General features: G+C 58.3%; 1 protein-coding gene across 1 annotated transcript in view; it reads right to left on the bottom strand.

The window, feature by feature from the left end:
* Positions 1 to 27,898, bottom strand: part of CYFIP1 (cytoplasmic FMR1 interacting protein 1) — a 45,307-nt gene extending 17,409 nt beyond the window's left edge. Inside the window, 23 exon segments of the mRNA XM_056124420.1 lie at positions 1,116 to 1,315; positions 2,429 to 2,548; positions 3,904 to 4,012; positions 4,104 to 4,180; positions 5,370 to 5,466; positions 6,220 to 6,376; positions 6,941 to 7,152; positions 7,154 to 7,446; positions 7,851 to 7,998; positions 9,303 to 9,469; positions 10,624 to 10,749; positions 11,274 to 11,396; positions 12,676 to 12,793; positions 13,990 to 14,081; positions 14,827 to 14,931; positions 16,013 to 16,141; positions 16,237 to 16,333; positions 16,891 to 17,072; positions 18,205 to 18,306; positions 19,068 to 19,145; positions 19,390 to 19,479; positions 19,553 to 19,670; positions 27,757 to 27,898. Of these exon segments, the coding sequence (XP_055980395.1) occupies positions 1,116 to 1,315; positions 2,429 to 2,548; positions 3,904 to 4,012; positions 4,104 to 4,180; positions 5,370 to 5,466; positions 6,220 to 6,376; positions 6,941 to 7,152; positions 7,154 to 7,446; positions 7,851 to 7,998; positions 9,303 to 9,469; positions 10,624 to 10,749; positions 11,274 to 11,396; positions 12,676 to 12,793; positions 13,990 to 14,081; positions 14,827 to 14,931; positions 16,013 to 16,141; positions 16,237 to 16,333; positions 16,891 to 17,072; positions 18,205 to 18,306; positions 19,068 to 19,145; positions 19,390 to 19,479; positions 19,553 to 19,669 (2,939 nt within the window). The 5' untranslated portion in view covers position 19,670; positions 27,757 to 27,898.

The following is a 27,898-nucleotide window of genomic DNA, read 5'->3' as shown; positions in this document are numbered from 1 at the left end:
GCATGTAGAGCGAATGAAGCAAGAAAACTACCTGAGATGGGTTGAGTTGAGGGGGCTGAGTGGTTAAGAGCACCCGAGGGCATATGTGAAGCACTGAGCTCCATCCCTGATACCTCCCCAAGCAGTCACAGATATCAAGACTGGCACTGCAACGGAGTGTAATCTCCGAGTGCCAAGCCAGGTGTGTGAGAGAAAGGAAGCTAGACTGTGTGACTGGGCTAAGGCAGGGATCAAGGGCACACAGTGTGGTGGTGCGGGGTTCAATTCCCAGCAAAAATAGTCATACCCCCTAACATGGCTGGCTGCAGTCTGGTGACCGTGTTCCACACTGGAGCATGAAACATTCCAGTCAGGTTAGCCAGTACCACCATGGGTGGCCCCTGGGTACTTTGATCACTGCACGGTGCTCACCGCAGCAAGAACTGATCTGGGTAAGAATCACCTACATGCTACAGTCAGGGAATCCAATTAGAGGTTTCTTCCCCGCCTGAGAATCCCACGGCCACAGCCTCCCTTCAGAGGTGACCGGATACCGTCTCTTCAGAGGCAAGGAAACTGGGTACCGTCCTACTGCCCCCCAGCACACACATCCCCTCCCATGCACACACCTGAGTAGGGTGTGCCGCCACTCACACACCCCCACTCTTTTCTCCCCCATGCGCACACCCTCACATGGGTATGAGTGCTCACACATCCCCTGGCACAGGCTGACCAAGCGGGGACTAAACTTGGTGCAGTGAGGACAGATGGCAGCGGCTGGTATGCAGAGGCCAAGGCAGGGCCTTCCCAGGAGAGAGGTGGAGCCACAGGGTCCCCCTGGACGCAGCCCACCAGGCCTTCTGGGTTGTTTAGTAGCCTAGGTGCCTAGTCACCCCAAAGCCCCAGGATGGAACCAGGAAAAGCAGAGTCACCCCCACATTCCAACAGGGCCCGATGTGGAACCGTGAGCTGGTGCTGACCAATAGCTGGAGCTCAGAACTGTGCCGAGCCACACACGAAGCCCCGCACAGGAAGCCCAGATTCCCACCCAGGGCTGCCCAGGAAAAGAGGGCGCTGGGCTAGAGGAGGGCCAGGAAGTGCCTGCTGCAGGCCCGGCCCGGAAGTGCCGCACTGACCGGTTGGTGGAGCCGTTGTAGCAGTAGTTAGGCAGAAAGTCGTAGTTGAGCTCCCAGAAGACATGGAGCGTGATCCTCCCATAGGGCGCCGACACGTTGTGGTTGGCCTCGCGGAACATGGCGTCGAAACTGTCCAGCGTCAGATAGCGGCTGAGCAGCTTGTGAGTCATGCGGTTGATTTCCAAGAGGCCGTCCAGCTCCTGTACGTGTGACCCCAGAGACATGGGGTTGACAACAACACAGGCCAGGCACACTGGGTGGGGAACGCGTGGGGCAGAGCAGGCCATGGACCAGGAAGGGCTGCACCGAGCAGTGACTGCAGTGCCTGGTGGCTAGTGTACCACACACCTGGTTCCCACACCTAAATGCACCCTGCCCTGCCCTGCCCGATGGCCTCCTCCCGAGGTATCCCCATGGGCCATTTCTCTCCACTGCCCTCGCATCTGTCCGGCCTGCCACGCCACTGTTGCCAGTCCTGGGTGCCACATCGGGGGTCCGTCCTGCTCTGGCTGGCACCTGAGCGTCCCCGGGGGTGGCAAAGAGCTGGCATCCAAGCCTTCACAAGCAACTGCTCTGAAAACTAGCCCAGGGCTGTGACAGCCACATGTGGCCACAAGGACTGGAGACATGGGAGGTGGAGAGTGAGGTGTGCTGTGTGCTTGGCCAGACCTCAAAGGCTATCGAGCACAGAACAAAGATGTCTCTGTCAGTGATCCCGTTTTGTTTCGGGGGAGAGGTTGGGGGGAATCTCCCCAGGAGTTCTCAGGGAGCCCCGGGGCCACACCAGTCAAGAGTCTGCCTACAACACCAGAAGATCGCTGCTGGGGCCCACCTGGACCACCCTGGCACTGCTCAGGGGCCTCTAGGGATGCAGCTTCCATCCAGGAAGTCAAGCAGGAGGCAGAGGCATCCCAAGCTCTATGCTCTCTCCTGGCCCTCACAGTGACCATAAAGGCGAACAGATCGTGTGGCTACTCTGGGTTCAATGAGCTTCACTAGTATCAACCTCACCTGTCCTCTCCACTTCCTGTTTTGTTTTGTAATGCTTTGAAGCACACCCAGCGATGCTCAGGGGTTACCCCTGACTCCACACTCCGGAATTAGTCTTGGCGGTATATGAGGGACCATACAGGATGCCGGGGATTAAACCATGACCCTGTGCAAGACCAAATGCCCTATCCACTGTGCTATCGCTCCGGCCATATCACTGGTGCCTATGTTTGACCGCTACGGGCAAAAATCAGATGAGCTCCAGTCCTTCTTGTGACAGTATCTTCCATTCATCAGGGCCTGAGGGAGGGAGGGGCACTCACCACCACTGAGGTGAGGTCCTCACTCTCAAATCGTCCGATCGCCAGCTCCAGAGACTTGTACATGGCGGCTGAGACACGCTGGGTGATGAGACGATTGAGGTCTATGGACCTGCCCAGGAGCTGGAAAGGAGCGGGAGAAGCACTGGGGTGAACGAGGAGCCACATCTCCACGCCATCCGCCGACCAGCGAGCGGCCCACCCGCCCGGCCAGCCACGCCTCCCTCCCAGAACGCAGGCCCTGAACGTAGACACAACCTGTGTCTACAGAAGGACACAGTAGGAAAGTAAAGCCTGCAGAAGAGATGGATGGGGATGTGAATGTACACGTATGTATGCATGTATTTGTACATGTGCGTGTGTGTGTCTGTGTGTCTATGTATTCCACCAGGCAAAGCCATCGAGGGCTCTGCGGTAGCGTCCGCTGTGCTGAATTCATAGTCACATCAGGGCAGGTGGGCCCTCACTCCCACACACTTCCTGGGGTTCCAGGCTATGCGCCAGCACATGCAGGAGCCCGGGCTGCCAACCCTTCAGGGTTAGAATAAGGAGGAAGAGGAAGCTGCTCCATCTCAATTTCAGCGTCCAAGCAACTTACCTGTATCTTGTTATCGTTTCAAAAACCTAAAAACAGGAACTAAACCCTGAAAACAACGGTGGTTGTCTGCAGACTGAGGGGAGGGCACCGCTATATGGAATTTCCCTATGCTCTAAATTCCCCTAATACGTTGTGATTTTCTTTAGAGAAATGCCTGTTTGTCTGCGTTATGGAAGGAGGTGCACGGAAGGGGGCTTCTCCCACAGGTGCTCACGGGCATCCCGCAGTGCTCAGAGAGTGAGGGGGGCAAGGGGTCCAAATGGGGTCCCACATAAAGATTACGCCACACCCCTGAGCTCTGTGCTGTCTCCCCTAGCCCCCAAGCTGTGGACCTCTCATTCGATGCCTGGCCAAGAGAACACTGGATTGCAACACTTGAGGCAGAGAAGGATTTGTCATGTGCATTCCTTTTCTGGCAGGGAGAGGGTTGGGTTCCAGGGTGCTACAGGGCTACTTCTGGCAGTGCTTGGTGAACCTCTGGGCGCCGAGAGTCAAACCAAATTGTCATGCGAATGCGAATCAATGGCCTCAATCCCTGAACTATTTCTCGGCCCCATCACTCTTTTTAGGATGCAGTCTTGGGCTGGAGCGACAGCACAGCGGTAGGGCGTTTGCCTTGCACACAGCCGACCCAGGTTTGATTCCCAGCATCCCATCTGGTCCCTCAAGCACCACCAGGCGTGATTCCTGACTGCAAAGCCAGGAGTAACCCCTGTGCATCGTCAGTGTGATGCAAAAAGCCAAAAAAAAAAAAAAAAGATGCAGCCTCTGGCTCCCGGGCCACGGGGAAGTGGGGAAGGAGCCCCTTCAGGCTTGGTGCTGGCTCGGCAGATGGTGCCTGGGTCCCAGAGGTGCTGCAGGTCCCCGTGCCCGCACTCACCTGCACGTGCCTCTGCTTGAGGAGCGTCTCATAGCGGTTGGACGGTGGGAGGTGGATGGTGGCACCCTGGTTTTTGCACTCAGACCGCAGCCGCTTATCGAGCAGCAAACTAACAGGATGGGAACGGAGGCCGCGTCAGGTGCCGGAAGCGCACAGCAGCAGACCCCGCTCCCGCAGCCTGGCACCAACCACACACCCACCTTCCAGCCATGACCTTGTAATAGGCGAAGATCTGGTCTGCCAGCTTGTAGACAAACTGGTCGAAGCACAGATTCACCTGGAGGGAAGAGGAGCCGGCGTCAGACTGGGGGCCACGGGCCCACGGCCTCCCATCAGAGAAGAACGTGCCACGGCGTCGGCTGACAGAGGCAGATTCCAAAAGATAAGCACCAGCCCCTCCCGCTGGCCAGGGCATGACTCGGGCACAGGGGCCGGGAGGCACTGCTGACTGCAAGCGAGACCCCCCCGGGGCCCGGCACTGCCGGCTGTGACTGCCGCATTAGGAATGACATGTAAGGCCTCAAAGCCCGACAGTGCCACTGCACAGACACACAGGACCCTCCTCCACACCATCTCCGGGGGCTGCTCCTGAGAGAAGTGCAGCATGGGCAAAGCCTGTGACTTCACCCCAAACCCTTGCCGCCCCATGAGGCTCTGCTCTGCAGCCCCTGGAGCGGAAGCTCCTACTGGTGGGCTCTGCGGGTCTGCATTAAGGTCAGACCCAGAGTGATGTGCCGGGGGCCACCCCCAGCTCTCTCGGTGCTGTCTCTGCGAGGTGATGGAGACCATAAAGCCCGAAACCATTTCCTGATGTCCACACTCCCCCACCTCGTGCCAGGGAACACTCCCTCTCTGAGGCCGTACGTGGAGGTCAAACCATGTGCCCGCCAAAAAAAAAGGCCGGACAGAGAGTACAAGGGAAGGCACTTGCTTTGCACAGAGCCGACCCAGGTTCGACCCCCGGCATCCCATCATATGGTGCCCTGAGCCCTGCCAGGAGTCACTCCTGAGCGCAGAGCCTGGAGTAAGCCCTGAGCACCGCTGGGGTGGCCCAAAAACAAAACAACAGCAAAAGAAAAACAAAACAGTCTTATATCAACCCAGAGCCACCCGTGAGGAAAGCGTGTAGACGCACTATGTGCACAGAATACAAGTGAGCGTCCAGTTCGTGCAAACACCATCTGCATACGCAGAAATGACGAGCATCAGATACAGAAACAGAAACTGGGTTTGTTCCGAGTCTTTGCAGAGGGGAGGCAGATGCTAAGTGCAGGGACTGACGGAATACAAGGAGGACCCCATGCCTGACGCGCTCGCCCTGGTGTCCGTGGGAGACACGGTCAGCACAGGTGGGGGGTGTACAGAAGGTCAGAACACCCGCAGCACTGCCCCCAAAGTCCTTCTCACCGCTGAGGCTTCTGGCACTGGGTGCATTCGAGGGGACAAAGGGGCGTGCGGGGCCTCACCTCGGCCTCAATCTCGTCGTACAGGAACTGTTTGTTGAACCTGGTGAGCGCGTAGTGGGCGCTGTCATTGTACAGGTCCAGGGAGTATAGGACATACCTGAGGGCAGCAAGTGTCCCCGTGTCACACCACAGCAGGGAAGCCTTCGCCTGGCACCAACTCCCTGCTCCCACCTGGGGCCAGGCCCAGGGCCTGCTCCTCCTCCCTCTCCCTTTTTCTGTCTCCATCTCCCTCTCTCTCCCTCTCTCCTCCTTTCTTCCTCTCTCCTCCTCTCTCCCTCTCCCTCTCTTTCTCCATCTCTCTCCCTCCCCGTCTCTCTCCATCCTCTCCCCCCTCCCTCTCTCCCTCCTTCATCTCTTTCTCTCACTTCCCCCACCCTATCCCTCCTCTTCCTCCCTCCCTCATCCCCCCTCTGACTTTGGGCCACACCAGATGGTGCTCAGGACTTACTCCTGGCTCTGTGCTCAGGGATCACTACTGGCGGGGCTATGGAATGCAGGGGATCAAACCTAGGTTGACTGCATGCAAGGAAAACACCTTATAATCCCTGAACTATTGCTCAGGATTTTATTTTGTCTTTGTGATAGGGCTATACCCAGTGGTGCTCAGGATACACTCCTGACAGTGCTCTGGGGACCCTGTGGGGTAGCGGGATCGAGCCTAGGTTGGCTGCATTCAAGGCAGTGCCAAGTTGACTTGAGGCCCACATTTGAGCCTCAGTTCCCCTGAGTCCCCCCAACTGCCAAGGATGTTGCAGAACCAGCCCTGAGCAGTGTCCAGGGTGAGCACCCCTCAAAAAAAAAAGAATCGGGTCTGCCCTCCGCCACCCCTGCCTGGCGGGGAAGGGCTCACTCCATCATGGACGCCTCCTTGGTCTCCAGGATGTGGTCCGTGAGGATCCAGGGCATGGACATCTCAATGGGGAACTGGATTCTTCTGCCCATCGTCAGCTCCAGGAAGAACTCGCGGAACCACAGCTGCGAGAGGTCGCAGCACTGCTGGAGCGTCTCTGTGGGGAGCCAAGGAGCATGTGTCAGCCTCCGCAGGGCCGGGCGGGAAGGTCCACCAGGGCGGCCCCCGGGGACAGGATCCACCATCACCACGTTGTGCTGACCCGCCCCCTCCCCTGCCCACAAAACCACATCCCCCCGCATCTCCAGACAGGCCTGGGAGCAAAAGCGAGTCCCGGCAGAACCACTTCCGCGACTAGGGGGAGACACGGTGTCACATGAATACTCAGTCCAAGTCCAGCTGGTGGCAAACAGAAGCTCAGGCCCGGCTCCCCGAGGCCCTTCCACCTTCCGCCCGCTGCGGCCCCTGGGGGCCGGGCCCTAACTGTCCTGCTTTTCCAAGCCGTGGAGTCCAGACTTTGTATTCATGTCTCAGGGCCAGCCCAGCCTCACCCTCGGCTGGCCCCGCAGGGAAAGCGGCAGATGAGGGGATGTCACGGGGTTACGGCACGGCCACCGTCCGGGCGTGCTGGGACCGGAGCGGGACGGTCAGGCAGGCGGAAGCGTCGTGGGCGGTGTTAGCGGTGTTAGAACATGCCCGGCGCGGCCAGCAGAGCCCTTACCGCTGAAATTGATCAAGTGCGTGTAGAAGAAGGACTCGCGGTGGAATTTTTCTATGTCCAATATGGTGGGCCCCTCAAGGCTACTTCTCAGGGTTTTCTTGGAACCACTTTTGTCTGCAATGAGGGACTCTAGCATGGTTCTCACCATGTAAAGCTGCGTTATCCGGGGAAACATCGGCGGAGGAGAGAATACACACAGGCCATTAGCGACGCGCACTCCCACGGCGGCAGAGGCCTCCGGCGCCACCTCGCCCTGCCTGCCGGGGCCGGCCCGCGGGGCTGGGCGCCAGGCTCGGGTCTGGCGGGGCCGTCCGCCTCTGGGCCGCAAATGTCACCCGAAGAAGGAAGGACATCTTACCACCGAAGGCTAACAGAGGTGGATAGGTGTAGGACTGCCTCAGAAACGCGTTTACCACATGCAAGAGCCTTTCCAAGCCCAGAGACCTGAGCTGCCTGAGCAGCTCGGCAGAGCTCAGAGACTCGGCCATGGTGCGCACCAGGTACAGCTAGACACGGACAGACGGGAGAGAGCAGTTAGTCACACGGGAAGCTGCTCGGGAGGGTCTGCACAGGCGTGGACCGGAGAGGCGTGAGCACCCAGGAAGCCCAGAGAGAAGAGCAAAGCGGGAGCGGGGAGGGCTGGCATGCACGGGGGAGAAGGCGACACGCGGACACGCGCCAGGACACTCGCAAGTCTCTGGAGGCCCCTGGGGGCCGGCCCGCTTGTCGCCCAAAGCCATGAGCACCAGGCCCCGAGATCACGGGCAACAGGGAGTCGTGACAGACGCTGCGGTTGTCCGCACATAAGGGGGGGGGGGGGGCACATGACAGTCTGCAAATGGCCACAGGCCAGGGAGCGGCCACCCCCAGGTCAGCCCAGAGTGCAGGAAGGGAAGGGCGGGGCGGGAACCTGCGTGCTGGAGGGGCCCACGGCGCGTCGGGGCACTTTGATGTCGAAGCCGCTCTTGGGGTCCTTCTCGCCACGCAGGGCAGGGTCGTTAAAGGGCTCGTGCCCCGTCTCCCAGTCACACACTGTCTTCCTGATGGCCTGCAGGACACTGAGGGACATCCGGCAGTAAGGGAGGCCCTACACCATGGCGGGGACATGCAAGGACAGGACGAATGGCCTGAGACACACGGGAATTGGCATCTTCTGGCCTGCCACCACACACAGACACACAGACACACAGAAACACACAAATACACACAGACACACACACAGACACACACAGACACACACACAGACTTCATATAGACACACAAACACTCAGACACAGACACTCAGACACACACAGACACATAGACACAAACACACACACCCAGACACACACTCAAACACACAAACATACAGACACAAGCAAACACACACCCACACCCACACATAAACACAGACATATACACACACTCAGACACAGATACACAGACATCAGACACACGCACTCAGACACACACACACACATACATACAGACAGACACACATACAGACACACATACAAACATAGATACATAGACGCAAACATACACACCGACACACACAGACATACAGATACACAGACACAAACACACACAGAGACACACACAAAGATACACACACAGCTCTCGGGGACTCAGAGGAGAACAAGCAGGTCCAGGGCTGAGAGTGAGCCCAGGCAGGTCCCCGGCACCATGGGGCCTCTGTGCAGCTCTAGACACGCACCCCAATAGGGGGAAAGGCCCAGAACAGGTTTCAGGACAGGGGGCAGCCTCAGGGGCCTGAGGGCCTCAGTGGGTGCCAAGAGCTGGACAGCGACAGCCCCCAATCAGTGTCCCAGAGAGAGCCCCAGACACCGAGTCAGGAGCAGCTTCACGGCGACAATACCCAGAAGGTTCTAGCCAGCCGAGCCCTTCTACGGGAGGGGCACCCAGTAACACCCAGTCTCCCCTAGGGCTTCCCTCTCAACGCTACCTGGGTCCCTGCAGGGGCAGAGGCTACCGGGCCCCACAGGGTACAAACTGGCAGGGATACACGCCAGCTGTCCACACACCCCAGCTGTCCAGGCCCACGCCCATCTGTGCACACACTCCAGCTTTCCACATGCCCAGCTGTCCACACACCCAGCTGTCCAGGCCCACATCCACCTGTGCACACGCCCCACCTGTCCAGGCACATTCCCCAGTTGTCCACAAGTCCTAGCTGTCCACATGCCCAGCTGTCTAGACACATGCCCCAGCTGTCCAGGCACACGTCCCAGCTGTCCACATGCCCAGATGTCCACATGCCCAGCAGTCCAGACACATGGGGTCAAACACGGCAGGTACAACACGACACACGCCGTAATCATGTTCCAGGCCACACAAGGGGCTAGGTGGCCGGCAGGCTGACCTCTGGATGACATTCTTCTTCTTCTTGATGGCCTGCCGCAGCGGCTCCCGCAGTGTCACTTGCGCGAAATCCTGCAGTGCGGCGTAGACGGTGTGCCGGATGGCGTGGTTGAACACGCTCTCCATCCTGCCCATCAGTACCTGCAACCCTTTGATCATGGCGATGACCTGTGGGCACACGGGACTCTGAGTGGCTCGGGCAGCCCTGTGTGCAGAAACTGCTGCTCACATCCCCAGGGCCACCCGCAGCTGCCCCCGTCAGGTCCAGGGGCACCTGCCACCAGGGAGCGGGTTCCACCCCAGCCAGCAGGAGCCCCGAGACCAGACACCCCATATCCACAGGCCTGGGGGAAGGGCCTGAACGAGTCCCAAGATGATTCAACACTACCTAACGTTCACGCAGGTGTAAGAGAAGCAAAGCAAACCAACACACCCTCCATTCTGGAAACCAGGGAGGGAGTTTGAGGGATGGATGGAGCCATCCAGTGTATCACACGATGCGGGGCACAGCTGAGTACTAGAAGTCACACAATGCCATACGGCAAGGGGGGCGGGGAGGGAGATGGAGAGAACGAGAAAGAGGAAGAGATAGAGGGGGTAAGAAAAAAAGAGAAAGGAGGGAGAGAGGGGGGGAGAGAGAGGGAGAGGGAGAAAGGGAGAGAGGGAGAGAGGGGAGGAGAGGGAAAGAGGGGGAGAAGAGAGGGAGAGAGAGGGGAGGAGGAGGGACTGGCTCCTTTGGAGCAGTTCAGATCAGAGCTAATAGTGGTCAGGACAGAAGGGAGTGGGGATAGTGACCAACAGCTCAGAGCAGCAAACAGGGTGCACCAAGGGGCAATGAGCTGGAGGGGTGGGGGGCCCGCGTGAGAAGCAGCATCGGAGTGTCGGGCATGGATGTGTGAAAGGCACCCAGAATCAGGACCGACGAGAGAATAGGCAGAGGCTGAGATGATGCAGAAAGGGCAGCTACGAACGGAGGGCGCTGGCACGTCAGAGGCTCTGGGACAGCAGAGCCCGGACACCCACACCCACCCAGGAGCCCCGAGTGACCACAGAGCTGGGACACCCCCCCAAGTGACCACAGAGCACGGACACGGCCCCCATGTCACCACAGAGCTGGGACACGGTCTGAATGATCACAGAGGTGGACCAGGTTGTTCACTTATTCCTCGGCCACAGGTTCTGCCCCCGTGTCCACTCCCTGCCCCCCAGACTCTGCCAGCAAGCCCATCCCTCCCGGGAACCGTGGAGGGACAGCAGGAAGCCACTCGGTCCCACAGTGAGCAGTGCCAAAGGTGCAAGGCTGGGCAGAGCAGGCGCCCCACCTCCACCAGGGCGAACTTCTCCTCGCTGGTGTAGTTGTAGCGGGTGGCTCTCTCGTACTCCTCAGCGTTGTCGGGGCAGTCTTTGTTGGAGTACTTGTCGGTCGGGTGCACGAGCTTCCAGGAGTACTGGGGCAACGAGGGGAGAGGAGCTAAGCGCGTCTGGGCGAGCGTCTGGGGACCCAGGGCGCCGGACTCCGCATGCAGGAGGCCCGGCTCCATCCCCGGCCACGCGCTTCCCGCCACCTCTGGGAGTGACCATTGATGCGCAAGTAAATAAAATCCGTCTGGGGTCAGGGGAAGGACAGAGGACTGGAGGCCCAGCTGGCCCCTGGGTGCAGAGGCGGCGTAGATCCAGACACTGCTGGGTGCGGCCCCAGAACCAATCCAACCCCTTTGGGCCTATCACCTCCACTGCCCAAAGATCAGCCTTCCGGGCATCTGCACAACACACACACACACACACACATGCATGGCTATACATGTACACACACGCGCATCCACACAGAGTCTGTTCTGTCTGCAGACACTGCACTGTTCTGGCCACAGGACTCCAGCAGTGCAGAGGATCAGACCTGAGGCCACACGCAGGCATGGCACCCGGGCTCTACCCTTGAACCACCTTCTTGGCCCCCAGGCCGCGCAGCGCTCACCACTTCCATGACGTGGGCACTCCATTGTGACAGCAGCTGCAGGCCCTGCAGCGCCAGGTCGAACAGCTTCCGGTACTCAGTGTCGGTCTTTTGGGCCTCCTGGCGGCCTGAGCCCGTGACAACCTGATGCAGAGGGACAGGGGAGTAGAACGGGGCCACCAAAGCACCTCTGCACTGGCCGACACCCACCGCCTCCAAGAAGTGGCCAGTGAGACCTGGAACACTGCACTAAAGGGACACAGGCTGCCCCGCCCCAGTGAGCTCGGGGCCACATGCCACTGTCTGTTTGCTCGCCTCAAAACCAACAACTGAGTGTAAGAAGGAGGCACAGGCTGGCCCGAGGCGGGGAGAATTTCTCAAGGCTTGGGGGCCAGAACCCAGGGATTCAAGTCAAAAATGTTTAGGGCTGGAGCAATAGTACAGCGGATATAGCCTGGTCTTGCACACGGCAAACTTGCACCCCAGAACCACACTGGTCCCCCTGAGTACCAAGCAGGAGCAAGTCCTAAGCACCTCCAGATGTGGTCCAAGAAACAAAACAAAACCAAAAAAAGTGAATTGGTGGCGGGGGGAGGGTGGAAGGGTAGTGGCAGAGAGAAAAGACGGGAGGTGGAGACTTTGCCATGCATCCGGCTGACCAGGTTGATCCCGAGCATCAGATATGTGTCCTCCAAGAATGCCAGGAGTGATCCCTGAGCACAGAGCCAGGAGTGAGCCCTGAGCACTGCGGAGAGTGATCCCAAAACAGAAACGATTTTTAGGGCCAGGAAGGCAGCGTCAAGAACTTGACATGCACAAAGCTCCAGCACCGCCGGCAGGGACTGTGGCGGGAATACCACCGGGCTGCCAGAAGCGTCCCCTTACAGAAGTAACTCAGGGTCCAAGAGAGCTCAGAGGTCTGGAGCACGGAGCAGGCCCAGGGTCAACGCCCGTGCCATACGGACCCTGAGCACCTTGGGGAGTGATGTCGAAGTTCCCCAGTCTAACTGACTTTGAAACAGAATAAAAAGCCCCAAGTGAGCACCCAGCACTTCCCCTGCACCCTACTCCTGGCCCTGCTCTGGGAGCGACAGGCCCCCTAGTGTTCCCCCAGCCTGGCCCCGGGGCACCCTCCCCATAAGAGAGGCTGTGAGGAGAGCTCCCCCCACCCAGCACCCGCCCCTCAGTGCCCCTTCCCTGAGCGCAGGATACGCCCCTTAACTGATGGGGCCCCACCTCCACCCACCCCCTTTCTGGTTTTAGGTGTTCTGCTGTGCTTCTCTGATAGCAGAAGATGCGCCTGCTACCGGGATACAACCCGGGGCCTGGTGCACTAGACTAAGTGTTTTAGCATGGAGGCACTTTCCCGCACACGGCTGGGAAGGAAACTCCGTTTCCCCAAGTGACACCCTGGGCCGCTCACCTCGCTGTTGCTGTAGCGCGCCAGCTCCGAGATGAAGCGCATGTGGTCCTCCCGGATCTGGAGCATCTGCTCACAGATGTTGTACTGGGGGCTACTGCCTGATGACGTGCATGTCCACCTGGAGGCAGAACAGATGACGGACTCCTGCGGGCGTCTGGACTGCAGCCCTTGGCACTACCAGTGGGCTGGCAGGCAGGGGTGGGGAAAGCTTATCAAGGAGGCACTATGCTGGGACTTGGCTCGGCAGCAGAGCTCAAGGCCCTGGGTTTGTTTCATGGTACCATTAAAACAAAACAGGGCTGGAGTGATAGCATAGCGGGTAGGGCGTTTGCCTTGCATGTGATGACCCGGGTTTGAGTCCCAGCATCCCATATGGTCCCCTAAGCACCGCCAGGAGTAATTCCTGAGTGAAGAGCCAGGAGTAACCTGTGTGTGTCACTGGGTGTGACCCCCCCCAAAAAAAACAAGAGCCAGAAAGATGGTACAGTGGGTAGTGCTCTTGTCTTGCACATGGCTTACCTGAGTTCGTTTCACGATTTTTGTTTTATTTATTTTGATTTTGGGGCTATACTCAGCAATGCTCAGGGCTTACTTCCTGGCTGGTCACACTTGGTGGTGTGACCAGGGATCACTCCTGGCAGGGCTCAGGGGATGCTGTGTGGTGCTAGGGGTCAAACCAGGGTCAACTGCAACGAAGCCAGTGCCTTACCCCTGTCGTGTCTCTTCAGCCCGTTACGTACAGTCCTCTTACATGCATTTTTTTATTTAGTGTGACTGATTTGGGGGCCATACCCAAAGGCACTCAGCGACTACTCCCTGCTTTGTGCTCAGGAGGCACTAACATGCTGGAGATGGAACCCACGGCTTCCGCAGGCAGGGCCAGCGCTCGGCCACCCAGCCACCTCCTTGGCCCTGTGGTGGACTCTGACAGTGCTTCAGTCCACAAGTGGAAAGCTTTTACCAGCTATCCATCGGGCCCAGAGGATTTACGTGTTCACTCAAGACCGATGCTAACCAACATCCTGGGAGGATGTGGGAAAGTTCTCTTACTGCACTTCCTAATGCCTTCCCATTAACTACTAAAGTTTAAAATGCACCTCTTTCAACAAGAGACTCCACTACAGGCCGGGAGTGGTTTGGGGGGAACAGGGGCTGCAAGTGTGTGCAGCCTGCACTCAACCCCAGCTCGGCAAAAGCCAAAAGACTTAAGGCTGAAGTTCAGTACCCAGAGCCACAGAGCCCAGGGTCTCAGTGCACACCATGTCAAAGGCCGTGCCACAGAGCAGAGGCTGAGATGGCGGCGCTCTCTCCTACCGAGATTTGTTCTCCTCGTAGTGCGCGCTGGTCTTGATGTATCTTGCCAGTTCTATTTGCATGTCCCCAAACAGCGGAACCACCTGGAGTTGCTATATTCAAAAAATACGAAAAAGAAAGGGTCATTATGCGTGTTCCATTCCCAAACACACGATCACAAGAATGACTCATGCTAATAATTACTGAGTGCCGAACGCGGTATCTGTAAAACACTTGGTGAAAAAAAGCTATAAATAATTTCTACATCCACTTGAACAAAATACGATGGGAGAAGCAGGATCCAAATATAACAATTAACCTACCTTGCTAATGTGGATCCCGGGACATTAAAAACCCTGCAATTCTACATGCTAGTGAACTGAAACTAATGAGTATATACTACATTGAAGAGACTATAATGAATATATATTATGTGCTAATAATAAACAACTAGAGAAATACTAATGGCCTTTATTTTAATTTGGGCTGGAATGGCTCTATGGCTTACAGCCCTTCCATATATGAGTCTGTTTCTGGTAGCAACCACGAGCATCAAGTATGCTGCCGGGGGCTTGGGTATCGTGAACATTGGGGTCGGGTCCCAGACACTCCAGGAATGTAGGGAGAGCTGCAGGCAGGCAGCGTGGAACGGAGACTGCTGTGCACACGCAGGCAGGCATGCTCCCACACATGGTGCCACGGCAATGCCGTCTTGGGCACACTGTGCATCTGCGTGCAACCGGAAAATGTTTGATCCTCCAGGACCGGACATGTGACCCCAGCCCAGCTGTGCACTGTGCACAGGACCAGCAGCTGCCCCACTCAGGCAGCCCCAGGACAGGGAGGGGCTGAGCTCACCTTGAAGTACTTATCGATCTTCGACAAGTTGATCCTTTTCTTGGCATCCAGCTTATAGATGTTGCTGACACTCCCATCCATCAGGTACAGGCCGAACCCCATGACCTGGAACGTCATGGAAGGACGGAGAGTCAGACGTCGGGGACAGACCCAGCCGCAGCGGCTGAAATGACACTCACTGGCCCTTCCTTGCAAAGGCACTGCGGGTGCTCGCATCTTCCTCCTGAGGCTCACCCTGCAGAGCCCACTAACACAGCCCTGGGCCCACCGAGCTAAGCAGCACTTCTGAAATAGCCAAAAATAAACAACCACCCCTCGGGTGAACTCTTCTTTCACCCATACTGTTCCCGCGGCGTGGGGTGGAAGGGAGCCCCAACGTCCGCGAGGGAGGCTGTGCACTCAGCAGGGTCACACCGCCTGCCATGTAGGGTGGCTCCTGCTGCTGCTCCCCAGGCCTCTGGGCATTGGGGTCGGGTCCCAGACACTCCAGGAATGTAGGGAGAGCTGCAGGTAGGCAGCGTGGAACGGAGACTGCTGTGCACACGCAGGCAGGCATGCTCACACACGTGGCACATGCCTGCACACACACATACAAGCACATATATGGGCACATGGCTGCACGCATGCTCATACACATGCAAGCACGCACTTGTGCACGTGCACACACGCTTCCACACATACAGGTACATGCTTACACACATGCTCGCACACGCTTTTACACATGCAGGTACACACATGCTTATACACGCATGCGTAGAAATGCATGCTTACACACATGCTTGAACTCACACATCTGCACTTTTACTGGTACACACCTGCACACATGCTCACATCTATACTAGTGCGTACTTGAACATGCATACACACACGCTCACATGCACTTAGGCACACGCAAGCTGGCACACACCTGGCACACAATAGCACATACGGGCATAACCGCCCGCAGGAACAGAGGAGTGGGGTAAAGGTTTGGGGACTAAGCTCAGCCTCTCCTGGGGACCAAGGCCCCCTCTCCAGTGCAGTGACAAAAGCCCCTCCCTGCTCCCATGCTGCGATGGAGGTGCTGTGACCTCCCAACGGCAACTGGCTCCCACTTCCTCCAACTGAAGCCCCCACCACATAACCCAGCACTCTCCTGTGGCAGGGGCAGGAGAGTGCCCTGGGGGGCGGGCGGGCACCCACGTGCCTTGAGCAGCATGTGCTTCTCGCTGGGCGTCAGGTACATCCTGTTCTCATAGTAGTCCACGCACAGGTTGACGATGTCGGCCAGCAGCTCCTCATAGCCAGCGATCACCTCGAGCTGCTGCTGCAGGGACTGGGAATGGCAGGAACATGCTGGCACCGAGGGCTGGGCTGGCCTGCACCCACCCACCCCTGCACCCCACCACGCCCAGCCACACACAGCCTCACCTGCGTGATCTTGTTGTGATTGGCCAGGAACATGGACAGGTTCTGCGACTCCTGGATGGACTGCGGGTCTGCCATCTTCCGCAAGAACTGCGCCGCCCTGGAGGTAGGGCAGAGCAGAGCCACAGAAGTGGGGGTGGGGTGGGGGGTTGGCCAGTGGCTCACAACCTGGGCACCACCCCCCCATCCAGAGAGGGGCTGCTGTCCCCCCCAAGTCTGAGGAACGCCACAGGCAGGCCAAGGCAGTCCCCAGCAGGCCCCACTCACATTCCCTGCCACACTTGGCCCAGTGCCAAAGGTCCCAAGTGGGCCCCTGGTTCCACTTATCAAAGGTCCACCTGGGACAAACCTCCGGGTGATTCCTGCCAATACCAGCTTGTGGCTCCCCCCTGCCCTCTGGAGCCAGTCCCCAAGCACACGCATTCACAGAGCTCCGTAGACACCAATTCGATCTTCATTCGGGGCTCACCCTGGCATTGCTGGGGACTGAAGCAGGGCTCCTGGGTGCAGAGCATGCATCCGGCCCTCTCAGGGACATCTGGAAGGGACCAGGACACCAGCCCCTGCACTGGCACCACCCCTGAGGCACCACAGAACCCCCCTGCCCATCCCAGGGCCCCCGGCACCCAGGACGCGACGCGGCCAGCGCCCACTCACCTCTTGTAGGCCGAGTGGTCGTTCTTCACACTGCACTTCATGTTCTTGAGCTCGTCCAGCACGGCGAACATGTTGATGAACTTGCCCAGCGTGATCAGATATGCTTCGGACACAAAGTCCTTCCTGCGCTCCGCGTGGCACAGCCGCCGCACCTCCCCACAGAAGCGCTCGATGGCGGTTCTCTAGGCCAGGAGGGAAGGAAGACACAGAGACACACGACAGATAGTCTGGCTGGAGGCCCCGGCCTGCGACCACAGCCGGAGAGCAAAAGTTCCTGTGCTGGGGAACCTTCCACAGGTTGGAAGGACAGCAAAGCTTCTGGGCTGCACTGCCACGGGGCCCAGCCACCCGGGGTGGCCCTGACACCTGAGCACTGCTCTGGGAGGCTCCCCAAAGGAAAGAACAGACACGCAGAAGCTGCTTAAGGACTTGTGCTCTGGAAACTGCAGAGGGAGCAGCAGGGCCCAGCACTCAGACTGTCCCCCCTGTAGGGACGGCAACAGGGAGCTTCTCTGGAGGCTGCAGGGTGCTGTCAGTCTGGGGTGCAAGGAAGTGCAGGGGCTCAGGCCAGGACCCCAGGCTACCTGCCCCTCTGCTTATTTTTCACTTCCAAACAAGCCTCTCTGTTGCTTCCGTAAGTCAACAGCTGCTTCCCTAAAGTGAGTGCGTCGCTGTGGGTTGCTCCAGAAGCCACTGAGCAAAATGCCCCATAAGCTGTTCCAGGAACAGAGGCTGGAACTTTTAAGAGATTAAACAAAGAGGGGACGGGACCAGAGTGATAGGACAGCGGGAGGGCATCAGCCTTGCACACCAGCTGACCCGGGTTCAATTCCCAGCATCCCCTGTGGTCCCCTGAGCAGCACCAGGAGTGATTCCAGAATGCAGAGCCAGGAGTAAGCCCCAAGATCGTCAGGTGTGGCCCCAAAACAAACAAGGGGGGTGGGCAGGGGACTCGGGCAGGTTTTCCCTCCTGACTACTTCGAAGATAAAGCAGAGGCTTTCTCCTGGGTCCCAAGGCTCACCAGAGGACAGCCAATGGGTCAGATGAGCACAAGGCCGAGAGAAGGAAGCCCCTGAAGTCAGACAAGTCGCCAAAACCAGCTGGCAACCAAACAAGCCCTCACAGGCTTCATGGAAGAAATAAGAATCACCCTCAGAGAAGCGAAACCAGAGCCTTTGCTCTGGAGGGACAGTCGGCTGCACTGTGGGGCTTTACTTCCCCCGTCTGCACAGGCCCAGGCTAATTCAGTCCACAGGCACTGGGCCAGGGCGGGGCCCAAAGCAGTCAGCCGCGGACAGCCACCGCCCTTTTACCTGGAAGTACATGAAATTCATCAGTTTGGTGACCTCAGGCTCCAGGACCTCCACGGTCTTCTCGTAGATTTCCACTCTGTTGGGCTGCTCATTACATTTCACCTGGGGAGAAGCAAGGCAGGACAAAGGGGATTCAACCAGACCCCCACTCTGCATGGGAGGGACAGGGGTACAGTGACAGGGTGTGGCTGCCTATTTGCACTGGGCTGCATGTCTGGCAGGCAGATGGCGGCCACTGCACCAGTCTCACAGGGACCAGGGCACGGCTGCTGGGGAAAGGGTGGACAGGGCTGTGCTGATAGAGTCGTCCCTCCTGACTACTCTGAAGATAAAGCAAAGGGTTCCTCCTGGGTTTGAGGCCAGTGGACAGTGAGCACAAGGCCAGGGGAAGGAAGTCCCCCAAGACAGACAAGAGGACAGTACAAGCTGGCAGTTAGACAAGCCTTCACAGGCTTCTCAGAGGAAATAAGAATCACCCTCAGAGAACAGCGGAGTTCAGGTTATGGGCAGGACTGTGATTATGGGGAGGTCCCCGGGATTGGCACATACAAGCAGGGGACTGTGGTGGTGGGCGGGGCTTAGCAGAGGACACCTGGATGGTGGTGGGTAGCCGGGACTTTGTGATGATGGGCAGGGCTTAGGGAGGTCTGGGGTTGGTGGGCAAGGCTTGGCGGGGAAGTCTGGGTGGTGACATATGGGCGGGGTGTGCTGCATGGCGGGGGCGGGGCTTGCTGCATAGGTGGGACTTGGTAGGGAAGTCTGGGTAGTGGTGGGCGGGCGGGGCTTGCCGCGTGGGGGGCGGGGCTTTGCCGCATGGGCGGGGCTTGTGGTGACGCGTGAGGGCCATAGGGAGGGCAGGGCACCTGCGGGATGGCCCGGGAACAGCTCCTCCAGGTGTACAGCATGACGGCGTACTCTTGGCCTTCTTCAAGCATCTCATTCTGCAAGGGGACACAGAGCGAATGAACAAAGGATGCGAGAGAACCACCACAGGAGAGAAGCTTCTGAAATGCTGAGCTCCAGACCAAGAGCCCTAAACTCTGGAGTCTCCCTTTGACAGCAGGAGCTGGTGGTGCTGGCAGAACGCAGGGGCCACCGCGGCAGTGGAAAGACCTACGTACTTAACCCAGAATTGCCTCAACCCCAGACTCATCAGAACGACCCCAGAAAGCCACGGAGACTGACCATGCTTGAGTGAACTGTGGCTTGCTCGATGTATCTCGCGATGCCAGTGACAAACGCATTTCGGTCTTCAAAGTTTGTGTTGAAGTTTGGCTGGAAGGTGGAAAGGAGGTGTCACGTGGAGTCCACTGGCAGGGTGCTCCCCACCCGCCTTGCAGGCACCCACCTGGTAAAGCAGTGAGGAGGGCGGGGGCTCGATGCAGGGCTGCTGGTCCGGCAGGGGCAGCTCCTCCAGCAGGTCCACGTTGGACAGGGCGTCCTCCAGCGTCACCTGGGCCGCCATGCTGGAAGCAAGCACACCTGGCGCTCAGGAAGGACAGGGCCCTCAACAGCACCTCTGTCTCCCTGCCTGCGGGCGCAGTCAGGGGGCTGGCCGTCAGTGCTCCCTGGGACCACATTCTGTCACTTCCTGCACACCCTGACACCCCTGGGTGACACCTCGAGAGGTCTGACAAGCCCCTCATAGGCTGGCAGAAGGAACATGCCCTCGAGGTCTGTGAGGTTAGTGCCCCCCTGGTCTGCCCTTCCCGAAGGCCCCCCGCCCTCCATGCAGGGTCCCCAGGTCCTCATGCAAAGGGCCAGAGCCCCGTGGTTCTGAAAGACAGGGCAGTGAAAGCAGGGAAGGTCCCACAAGGAGGGCAGCCCTGAAGGACAAGGGAGAAGCATGGGGGGTGGGGAGGAGGGGAGAGGGGCCTTGACCCTCACAGGATTGGGCAGCTTTGACCCCACCCAGCACTCACTATGCAACAGTTTTGAACCACACCCCAGGGTGCTCAGGGGTTACTCCCCCAGTGCTCTGCTGCAACCCAGGCTCCACCCGCTCCATATCCCCACACTACTCGGAGCAGCTGTGCCCGACGGGCCGGGTCACACGCAGCACCCACAGATACAGACAAAGGCCCAGCGCTGGCCACGCATCAGGCAAGGAGAAACTGAGGTTCTCAGAAAGCCCCAGGCAGGCAGGAAGAAGCAGTGGCGAAGCAGTAGCTCATCAACTTGGAGCACCCAGCCGAGGGTCTGCCCCCACACCCCATCCCTCAGACCACACACAGGTCCCCAAGGGGCACAGCGGCGCCACACCAACAGCCGTAACCCCAAGTCAGCGGGCTCAAGAGGGAAGGATGGAGTCACTGGCCCGAAGAGACTGACTCCAGCACAAGCCCAGCCCTCTCCACCCACCAGCACCGCTGAATGTGGCACCGATAAAAATACAAGTAAAATGTGTCAGGCCAGCTCAGCAAAGCTGCCAACCTAAAATGCAGAACCGAGGTTTCGTGCCTGCCCCATGGTGACCTCAATGGCAGCAGGACCACGAGTCCACTGGATGGACCCACGTCAGGCAGGGGCTCTCCTGGAAACGGGGCCTTCCCGGCACCTCCAATCCCGGGACTTGCTAATTTTACAACGCTTGCCCACCCATGTAGCAACTTGGCACCGGCGATACACGATCGCTCGGAAGCGTCTCTGCGAACACAGGCAAGACAGACCGGCAGCTTCCTCTTCAGCAAGCAGAGAACAACCCTTTCCAGAAAAGCAGAAATGGCCACTATCTTTGTGCCATCTGTGCATATGTTTAAAAACAAGTCCTCAGAGAAAGGGAGGCGGGCGGGCCTGGCTGAACTGTTCTTTCTCTCCGACTCCCACAGAACGCTCGCCTCCAGGGCTAGCCGCCCGACTCCAGCTGCTCTCTCCAGATCAGAACAGGCTGGGAGGCGGGAGCGGGGATGTGAGGAGGAGGATGCTGGGACCTGAGGCAAGTCCCTAACAACAACAACAACAACAAAAAACACAATCTTCCAGTCCAACGCAACTGGGAAAATCAGCCTGCACACGGCTTTCCAAGGTCTCTCTCAAATGCTGTCCGTCTCTTCTGCCCTCACCTAGAAAGCAGAGCTATCTCGGCATGAAGCAAATCAAAGCTGCCTGGAAAAAGGCCAGGAAGGCGCTGAACTTTCCAGCTTATTTGCATGAGGGCTTGTGAGCTGAGATACTTGTTGTTGGAGAGAGGGGGCCAGGCCCTTCACACGTAACTATCTGCAGGTGGACACAACCAGGACTGATGAGAGATGGAAATATCCTCCTGCTCGGCCTCCGTTGAAATCAGTACCGAGATTCCGCAGAGGAAAATCAGAGCTTCCTCATGACCAACCATTCTACACCTCAGTGTCGACCCCCAAAACACAAAAACAATGATTCAAAAAGACCTACACTCATCTCCGTTGACAGCAAAACTGCCTGCCACAGCCAGGATATGGAAACAACCCGACTGTTCACAGGCAGGTGAATGCAGAAAGTTGTGTCTGGGTATTACACAGTGGAACACTACACAGCCAGGAGAAAAGACGAGCTCGTGGCTTTTGCTGCAACGTGGATGGATCTGGAGAGTTTCACATCAAGTGAAATAAGTCAGAGGGATAAGCACAAATACTGGGTGACCTGCATTACAAGGAATCACAAATGCCAGGTGATTCTTCTCATCTGAAGAATGCAGAGCAACAGAGCAGAGGAGCAGTGTTTGCTTGGGGGCTACACCCAGCAGTGCTCGGGCCTTGTTCCTGACTCTGCACTCAGGGATCACTCCTAGTGGTGCTTACGGGACTGCATGGGGTGCCAGGGACTGAACCCAGGTCACCGTGTGTAAGTTTGTCCCCTGGGACGTGCCTGGAAGTCAGGTGCAGAGCAACTCCCATGTCAGAAGACGTCAATGGGAACTGCAGAGATCGTACAGCAGGGAGGGCATTCGCCTTAGGCACAGCTGACCGAGGTTGAATCTCTGGCGCCAAATATGGTGTCCCCAGCCCTGCCAGAAGTGATCCCTGAGCACAGAGCCCTGAATCAAGGAGGAGAAAGATGAGGAGCAGCAGCAGCAGCTCGGATGTGACTGACGGTGACCACACAGCAACGCCAATGCTGTCAAATGACTTCATGAGAGCCAGGACAGACCCCAATGCCCTGTGGTGCCCGCGAGAAGATGGGACTGTCTCTGACCCACAACTGACACCACATACAGGGACAAACCCTGCTTCACAGCCCCGAGGCGGCCACGTTCCCCTGGCCCCCACAGCCACAGGAAGCCCAGTGGCTAAGACCCCAAAGACAAGAGCACACCAGCTCCTGCTTTCTGCCGCGACAGACCCAGGCCGCTGGTCCAGTCACCCCAGGTTCAGTCACCCCAGCTCCTCGTAGATGCACGCTCACCACCCAGACAGCTGACACTACAGCGTCACCGCGCCTACTCCCGGGGGCTGTCACAGCACGAGCAAGACAGCGGCTGCCAGATCTAGGAAATTCATGTCAGGTGCAGAGCAACTCCCATGTCAGAAGACGTCAATGGGAACTGGAGCGATAGCACAGCGGTAGGGCGTTTGCCTTGCACGCAGCCAACATGGCCACCCGAGTTCGATTCCTCTGCCCCTCTCGGAGAGCCCGGCAAGCTACTGAGAGCATCTCGCCCGCACGGCAGAGCCTGGCGAGCTCCCCGTGATGTATTCGATATGCCAGACACAGTAACAACAAAGTCTCCAATGGAGACGTTACTGGGCCCGCTCGAGCAAATCGACGATCACCGGGAGGGCCTTTACTTTTTACTTACTTTTTTAGGGGCCACAAGGGACCAGTCTCCTACCTTCTCACACCTGGCCCAGCAGGTGTCCTCAGACCCGCACAAACTGACCACTGTAGACCAGGCACCCTTCCTCCTCCGTCCCACCAATCTCCACCTCACCCCCTGCAACAGAGACCCCACGTGCTCCCGCATCACTGGCCACCAGCACCTCCCTTTAACCCTGCAAAGGCACCTCCCCCAGGAAAGCCTGGCACCCAGGGAAGCGCCTGCAAGGGCACCAAACAAGGGTGGCTGCTGCACCTGAGAACACAGTGGGCAACTCAGCTGCCAGCACAGCACCAGGCAGCTCTCTTGTCCCCCCGCCTGCTGGGGGAGACATCACTGTCATCGTGGAGCCAGAGAGACAGCACAGTAGGTGGGGTGCCTGCCTTGCACACGGCTGATCCGGGTTCAAATAGGGTTCATAGAGTCCCCTGAGCCCCACCAGGAGTGACTGCTGAGGGCAGAGCCAGCAGTCAGCCCTGAGCACTGCCCAGTGGCCCAGAACACATCACAAAAACACAGTGGGTCACCAAACTAACCTTTCAACCTTCTTCTCCCCTGCTGTTTTTTTTTTAATAAATCTTTTTATTTTATTATAATTATTTTGTTGTTTTTGTTTTCTCATTTGGTTTTGGTTTTGTTTTTTTGTTTTTGGGCCACACGGGGTGATGTTCAAGGGTTACTCCTGGCTCTGCACTCAGAAGTCACCCCTGGGGGCTGGAGTGATAATCCACCAGGAAGGGCGTTTGCCTTGCACGAAGTCAACCCAGGTTCAATCCCCAACATACAAATGGTCCCCAGAGCATCGCCAGGAGTAATTCCTGACTGCAGAGCCAGGAGGAACCCCTGAGCATTGCCAGATGTGACAAAAAAAGAAGGAAGGAAGGAAGGAAGGAAGGAAGGAAGGAAGGAAGGAAGAACTCTCGGCAGTGCTAGAAGGATCATATGGGATGCTGGAGAGCAAACCCTGGTCGGCCATGTGCCAGGCAAACACCTCACCTGCTGTATTATCACTCTGTCACTCTGGCTCCTTTGTGGCTTTTTTGTTTGCTTTTTTTTTTTTTTTTTTTTTTTTTTGCTTTTGGGTTTTTGGGCCAGACCTGAGTACTCAGGGTTTACTCTTGCTCTGCACTCTGGGATCAGGGATCACTCCTGGCAGTGCTGGGGCAGGATATACGGTGGTGAGGATCAAACCAGGTCAACTGGGTGCAAGGCAAGTGCCTTACCCCTATACTATCTCTCCAGCCCCAGCCTTCCTCTTTGGAACTTCCTTTCTCTTCTGAAGTGACCAGTCAGAAGCCCTGGGTAGCCTCAGCACAGGAAAGGAAACAGCTTCTTCCTGCAGCCCCACCCCGTTCCCCATCTCCCCAGCTGCCGTCCCGCTCTCAAAACTCATATGGCTGCTCCCTGAGATCCAGTCGGGGCAACCAGTAACCCCTATACTAAAAAGGAATTGAGTTCAAAAACAGTAACTGAGACCAACAGTTTGGTAAACAGGTTGATAGGATTTTTTTTTTTTAAATCAGACCTAAGGCAGGCTGGATGGAACAGCAGGTAGGGTGCTTAACTTGCATGCAGCTGACTTGGGTTCAATTTCTGGCATCCCATATGATCCCCCCAAGCACCACCAGGAGTAATTTCTGAGTGCAGAGCCAGGAGTAATCCTTGAGCATCACCATGTCTGACCCAAAACGAAACAAACAAAAAAATCCGATTGCAGGGGTTGGAGAAATAGGACAGGGTATAAAATGCTTGCCCCGCATACAGTAGATATGGGTTTGATCACCATCATCCTATAGGGCCCTAAGCCCCATCAGGAGTGATCCCTGAGCACAGAGCCAGGAGTAAGCCTGAGCACTGCTGCATGTGGCCCCCAAACAAAATCATTAACAATGAAACAGCCCACTGACAGCTACTAAAGTCCACTGACGGCCACCGACAGCTGCTTACAGCCACTACAGCCCACTGACAGCCCTTCACACTAGGAAACCACCAACAACCACTGCGAGACCACGGACAGCTACTGACAGCCACAAAATCCAACTGACAGTCACTCAAGTCTACTGACAGCCACAAACAGCTGATGCCTGTTCCTGCAGGAGGGTTGTCTGCACTACAGCAACAGGGAAAGGGGAGTGTGGATGGAGAGTGCTGTGAACACACATCACCCTGACCTAAGGCTGGGGACTGTCAGTGCTCTGGAAACCTCAGTGGCCATTTAAGCCCAGACTCACCTCCAGAGCGTTAAGCTGGGGCATGTGCACAGAGAGGGGCGGGGGTGAGGACAAGCACAAAATGATGGCATCGATGAACAGGAAGCCAATGCAATAAATTACGAGCCATCTCTCCCACACCAACAGTCACTAGCAGAGAGCTCCAGGACCAAGTGGAAAGGTACGATTATCCATGCAATACAATGGTGTTGCGAAGATGCTGCAAATCTCCCAAACCAGGGTCTGAACAGAAAAGACTATTCACAGAGGAAACTCTCAGATCAAGTTTTAATGAGAGAACTTCTTCAAGTCTGATGGATATCTGCAGAGCCCAGAGAGACAAAACAGGAGGTGAGGCATCTGGTGGCCGCCTTGCACACAGCAAACCCCAGCAGGATCCCCAGGGCCCCATATGGTCCCCAAGCACCTTCCTGAGCGCAGAGCCAGAAGTAAGCCCTGAGCACTGCCAGGTATGGTTCAAAAAACAAAAAAATCAAACAAAAATATTTGTTGTGCCAGAGAGACAGTGCGGGACAAGGTTTTGCATGGGTTTCCTCTGCCAGGACTCTGGTTAGAATTCCCTGGCATGTTCTGGCCCTCGGGGATAATCCCTGAGAACAAGGCAGGAAAGGGATCAAGAGCACCACCACTGGGCGTGACCCCCCAAAAAATCAATAAATAAAAAACAACAAAAATCTTTTTGCTTGAGGGAAGGGGTGAGTGCTGAGGGAGAGAGTACGGGGTGACAGTGTTCTGCTTTGCCCAGTGCCAAGCCAGACTCAATCCCCACACGCCTGGTCTTCCCCACTCCCACTACAGAGCCAGGAATCTGCCTGGACACCAGCACGTGCCCCAAAACCAAACATAAACATTAGCATCAGGCCAGGGAAATGGTTCCAGGGGCTGAGTAAGCTCAAGCGCGCTGGGGCCCGAGTCCCCCAGGCCATGCCCTGAAAACACACTTTTCAAACTTTCATTCTTTACCCTGCAAGGGAAAACAGGGATGAATCTCAAATCCTCAAACGCCAAGTGCCATGGGAAAAAGTTCAACTACAGGACCGGAGCAGAGTCCTTGGACGGGAGAAGCGTGGGGAGGCAGTGGAGACCCCAGAGGTGGGACTTTTATGTTATGAGGGTGGTGGCAACTGGCCAAGCATTTATCAAACTCAGCGAACATATCATGAAATAGACAAATACAAGGGAATTTTACTTTATGCAAACTCAAAATGCAGAGAAAGCCAGGCCTGGAAGACCACTTTGGGGGATGGGGCTCAAAGACCACTTTGGTGGGTGAATTTCTGGGGTTGATCTATTGGCATTCAGCAGACTTTCAGCACCCAAACCTGTTTGCAGTTATTCCGCGGTCTGACAGTGTCCTGAGATAAAGCGTGGGGATCCCGCACGTCCTTTAGAGACACTGAAAGGGGGGCAGAAGGGCCGCGCAGCGCTAGACACGCCAAAAGCTGCAGGACGGTGGCCACTATAGCTTCCGGACTGCCACCTGCGGGCATGCGCCCGACCCCCTGCAAGGGGCACATCCCACCACGCACACACAGCGCACCTGGCACAAAGCAAGGGCACCCCCGCAGCTGGCAGCCCGCACCGGTTGCGACCGCGGTTTTCAGACCCAGAACTGCGCAGGCCCCGGAGGCAGCAGGTGCGGTCCAGGGGCCACACGACGCGCGGTCCAGGGGCCACACGGCGCCGCCCCTGCCACGACCAGGGCTCCGAGTTGGCGCGCGCAGGTCCGGGGCCGTTCAGACGTGACACACGCGTGGCCCGTTCCGGCGCGCTCCCCGGACCCCCGGGACGTCCCGCCGCCTCCTCGGCCCCGAGCCTCCGCGCAGCCCACCGGCGCCCGAACAAAGCGCGACTCGGCCCCGCGATGGCTGCGGCACCGGCCGGGCCAGAGGGGCGGCCGCAACAATGACCATCACCACGCCGGGCCCAACACGTGCGGGGGCGCGGGCTCCGGGACCTGCGGGGGGCCGGGGCGACGGGATTCGGGGTTCCCGGGGCGCGGGCCGAGGGGACGCGGGGCCCGGCATCCCCGCACCGGGCACCTCGTACTGGTCGGGGGTGCGGGGCCGGGGGCGCGGGGCCGGGGGACGCGGGCCGAGTGGGCACAGAGCCGGGGGGGGGGGGCGGGCCGAGGGGCGCGGGGCCCGGGACTCAGTGTTCGGGGCCGGGCGCAGGGTTCCGGGGCGCGGGCTGGGGGCGCGGGGCAGGGGACGCGGGCCGAGGGGGCACAGAGCCGGTGGACGCAGGACCGCGGGGTACAGGGCCGGGGCTGCGGGCCGGGGTGGGCGCGGGACTCAGGGCTCGGGGGCGCGGGCCGGGGGGCGCGGGACTCCGGGTTCGGCCGGGCGCAGGGTTCGGGGCGCGGGGCCGATCCCGGGAGGCCGCGGCGCCCGGAGGCCTCGCCCGAGGGCCGAGCCCGCCGGTCCCCCCGGCCCGGGCCCGACCCCGCCGCGGGCCGCCCGCCCGGTTCCGAGCGCCGGTTCCGAGCGCGCCGCGGGCCGAGGGGCGGCGGGGGCGCCGCGCGCTCACCTGGGCGCCGAGTCGGGCTCCGGGGCGGCGGGCGCGGCGCTTCCTGGCCCGTGAGTCACCGGGCGGCCGGGAATGCGCCGGGATGCGCCTCCTCCCTTCCTCGGGGCGGGGGCTCCGGCTCGGCCCCTTCCTCCCGGCGCTC

Source organism: Sorex fumeus, unplaced genomic scaffold (genome assembly GCF_029834395.1).
Source record: "Sorex fumeus unplaced genomic scaffold, SorFum_2.1 ptg000051l, whole genome shotgun sequence".
NCBI lineage: Eukaryota > Metazoa > Chordata > Mammalia > Eulipotyphla > Soricidae > Sorex > Sorex fumeus.
The sequence above is the reverse complement of the archived record's forward strand: the minus strand, read 5'-3'. Positions and strand labels throughout refer to the sequence as shown.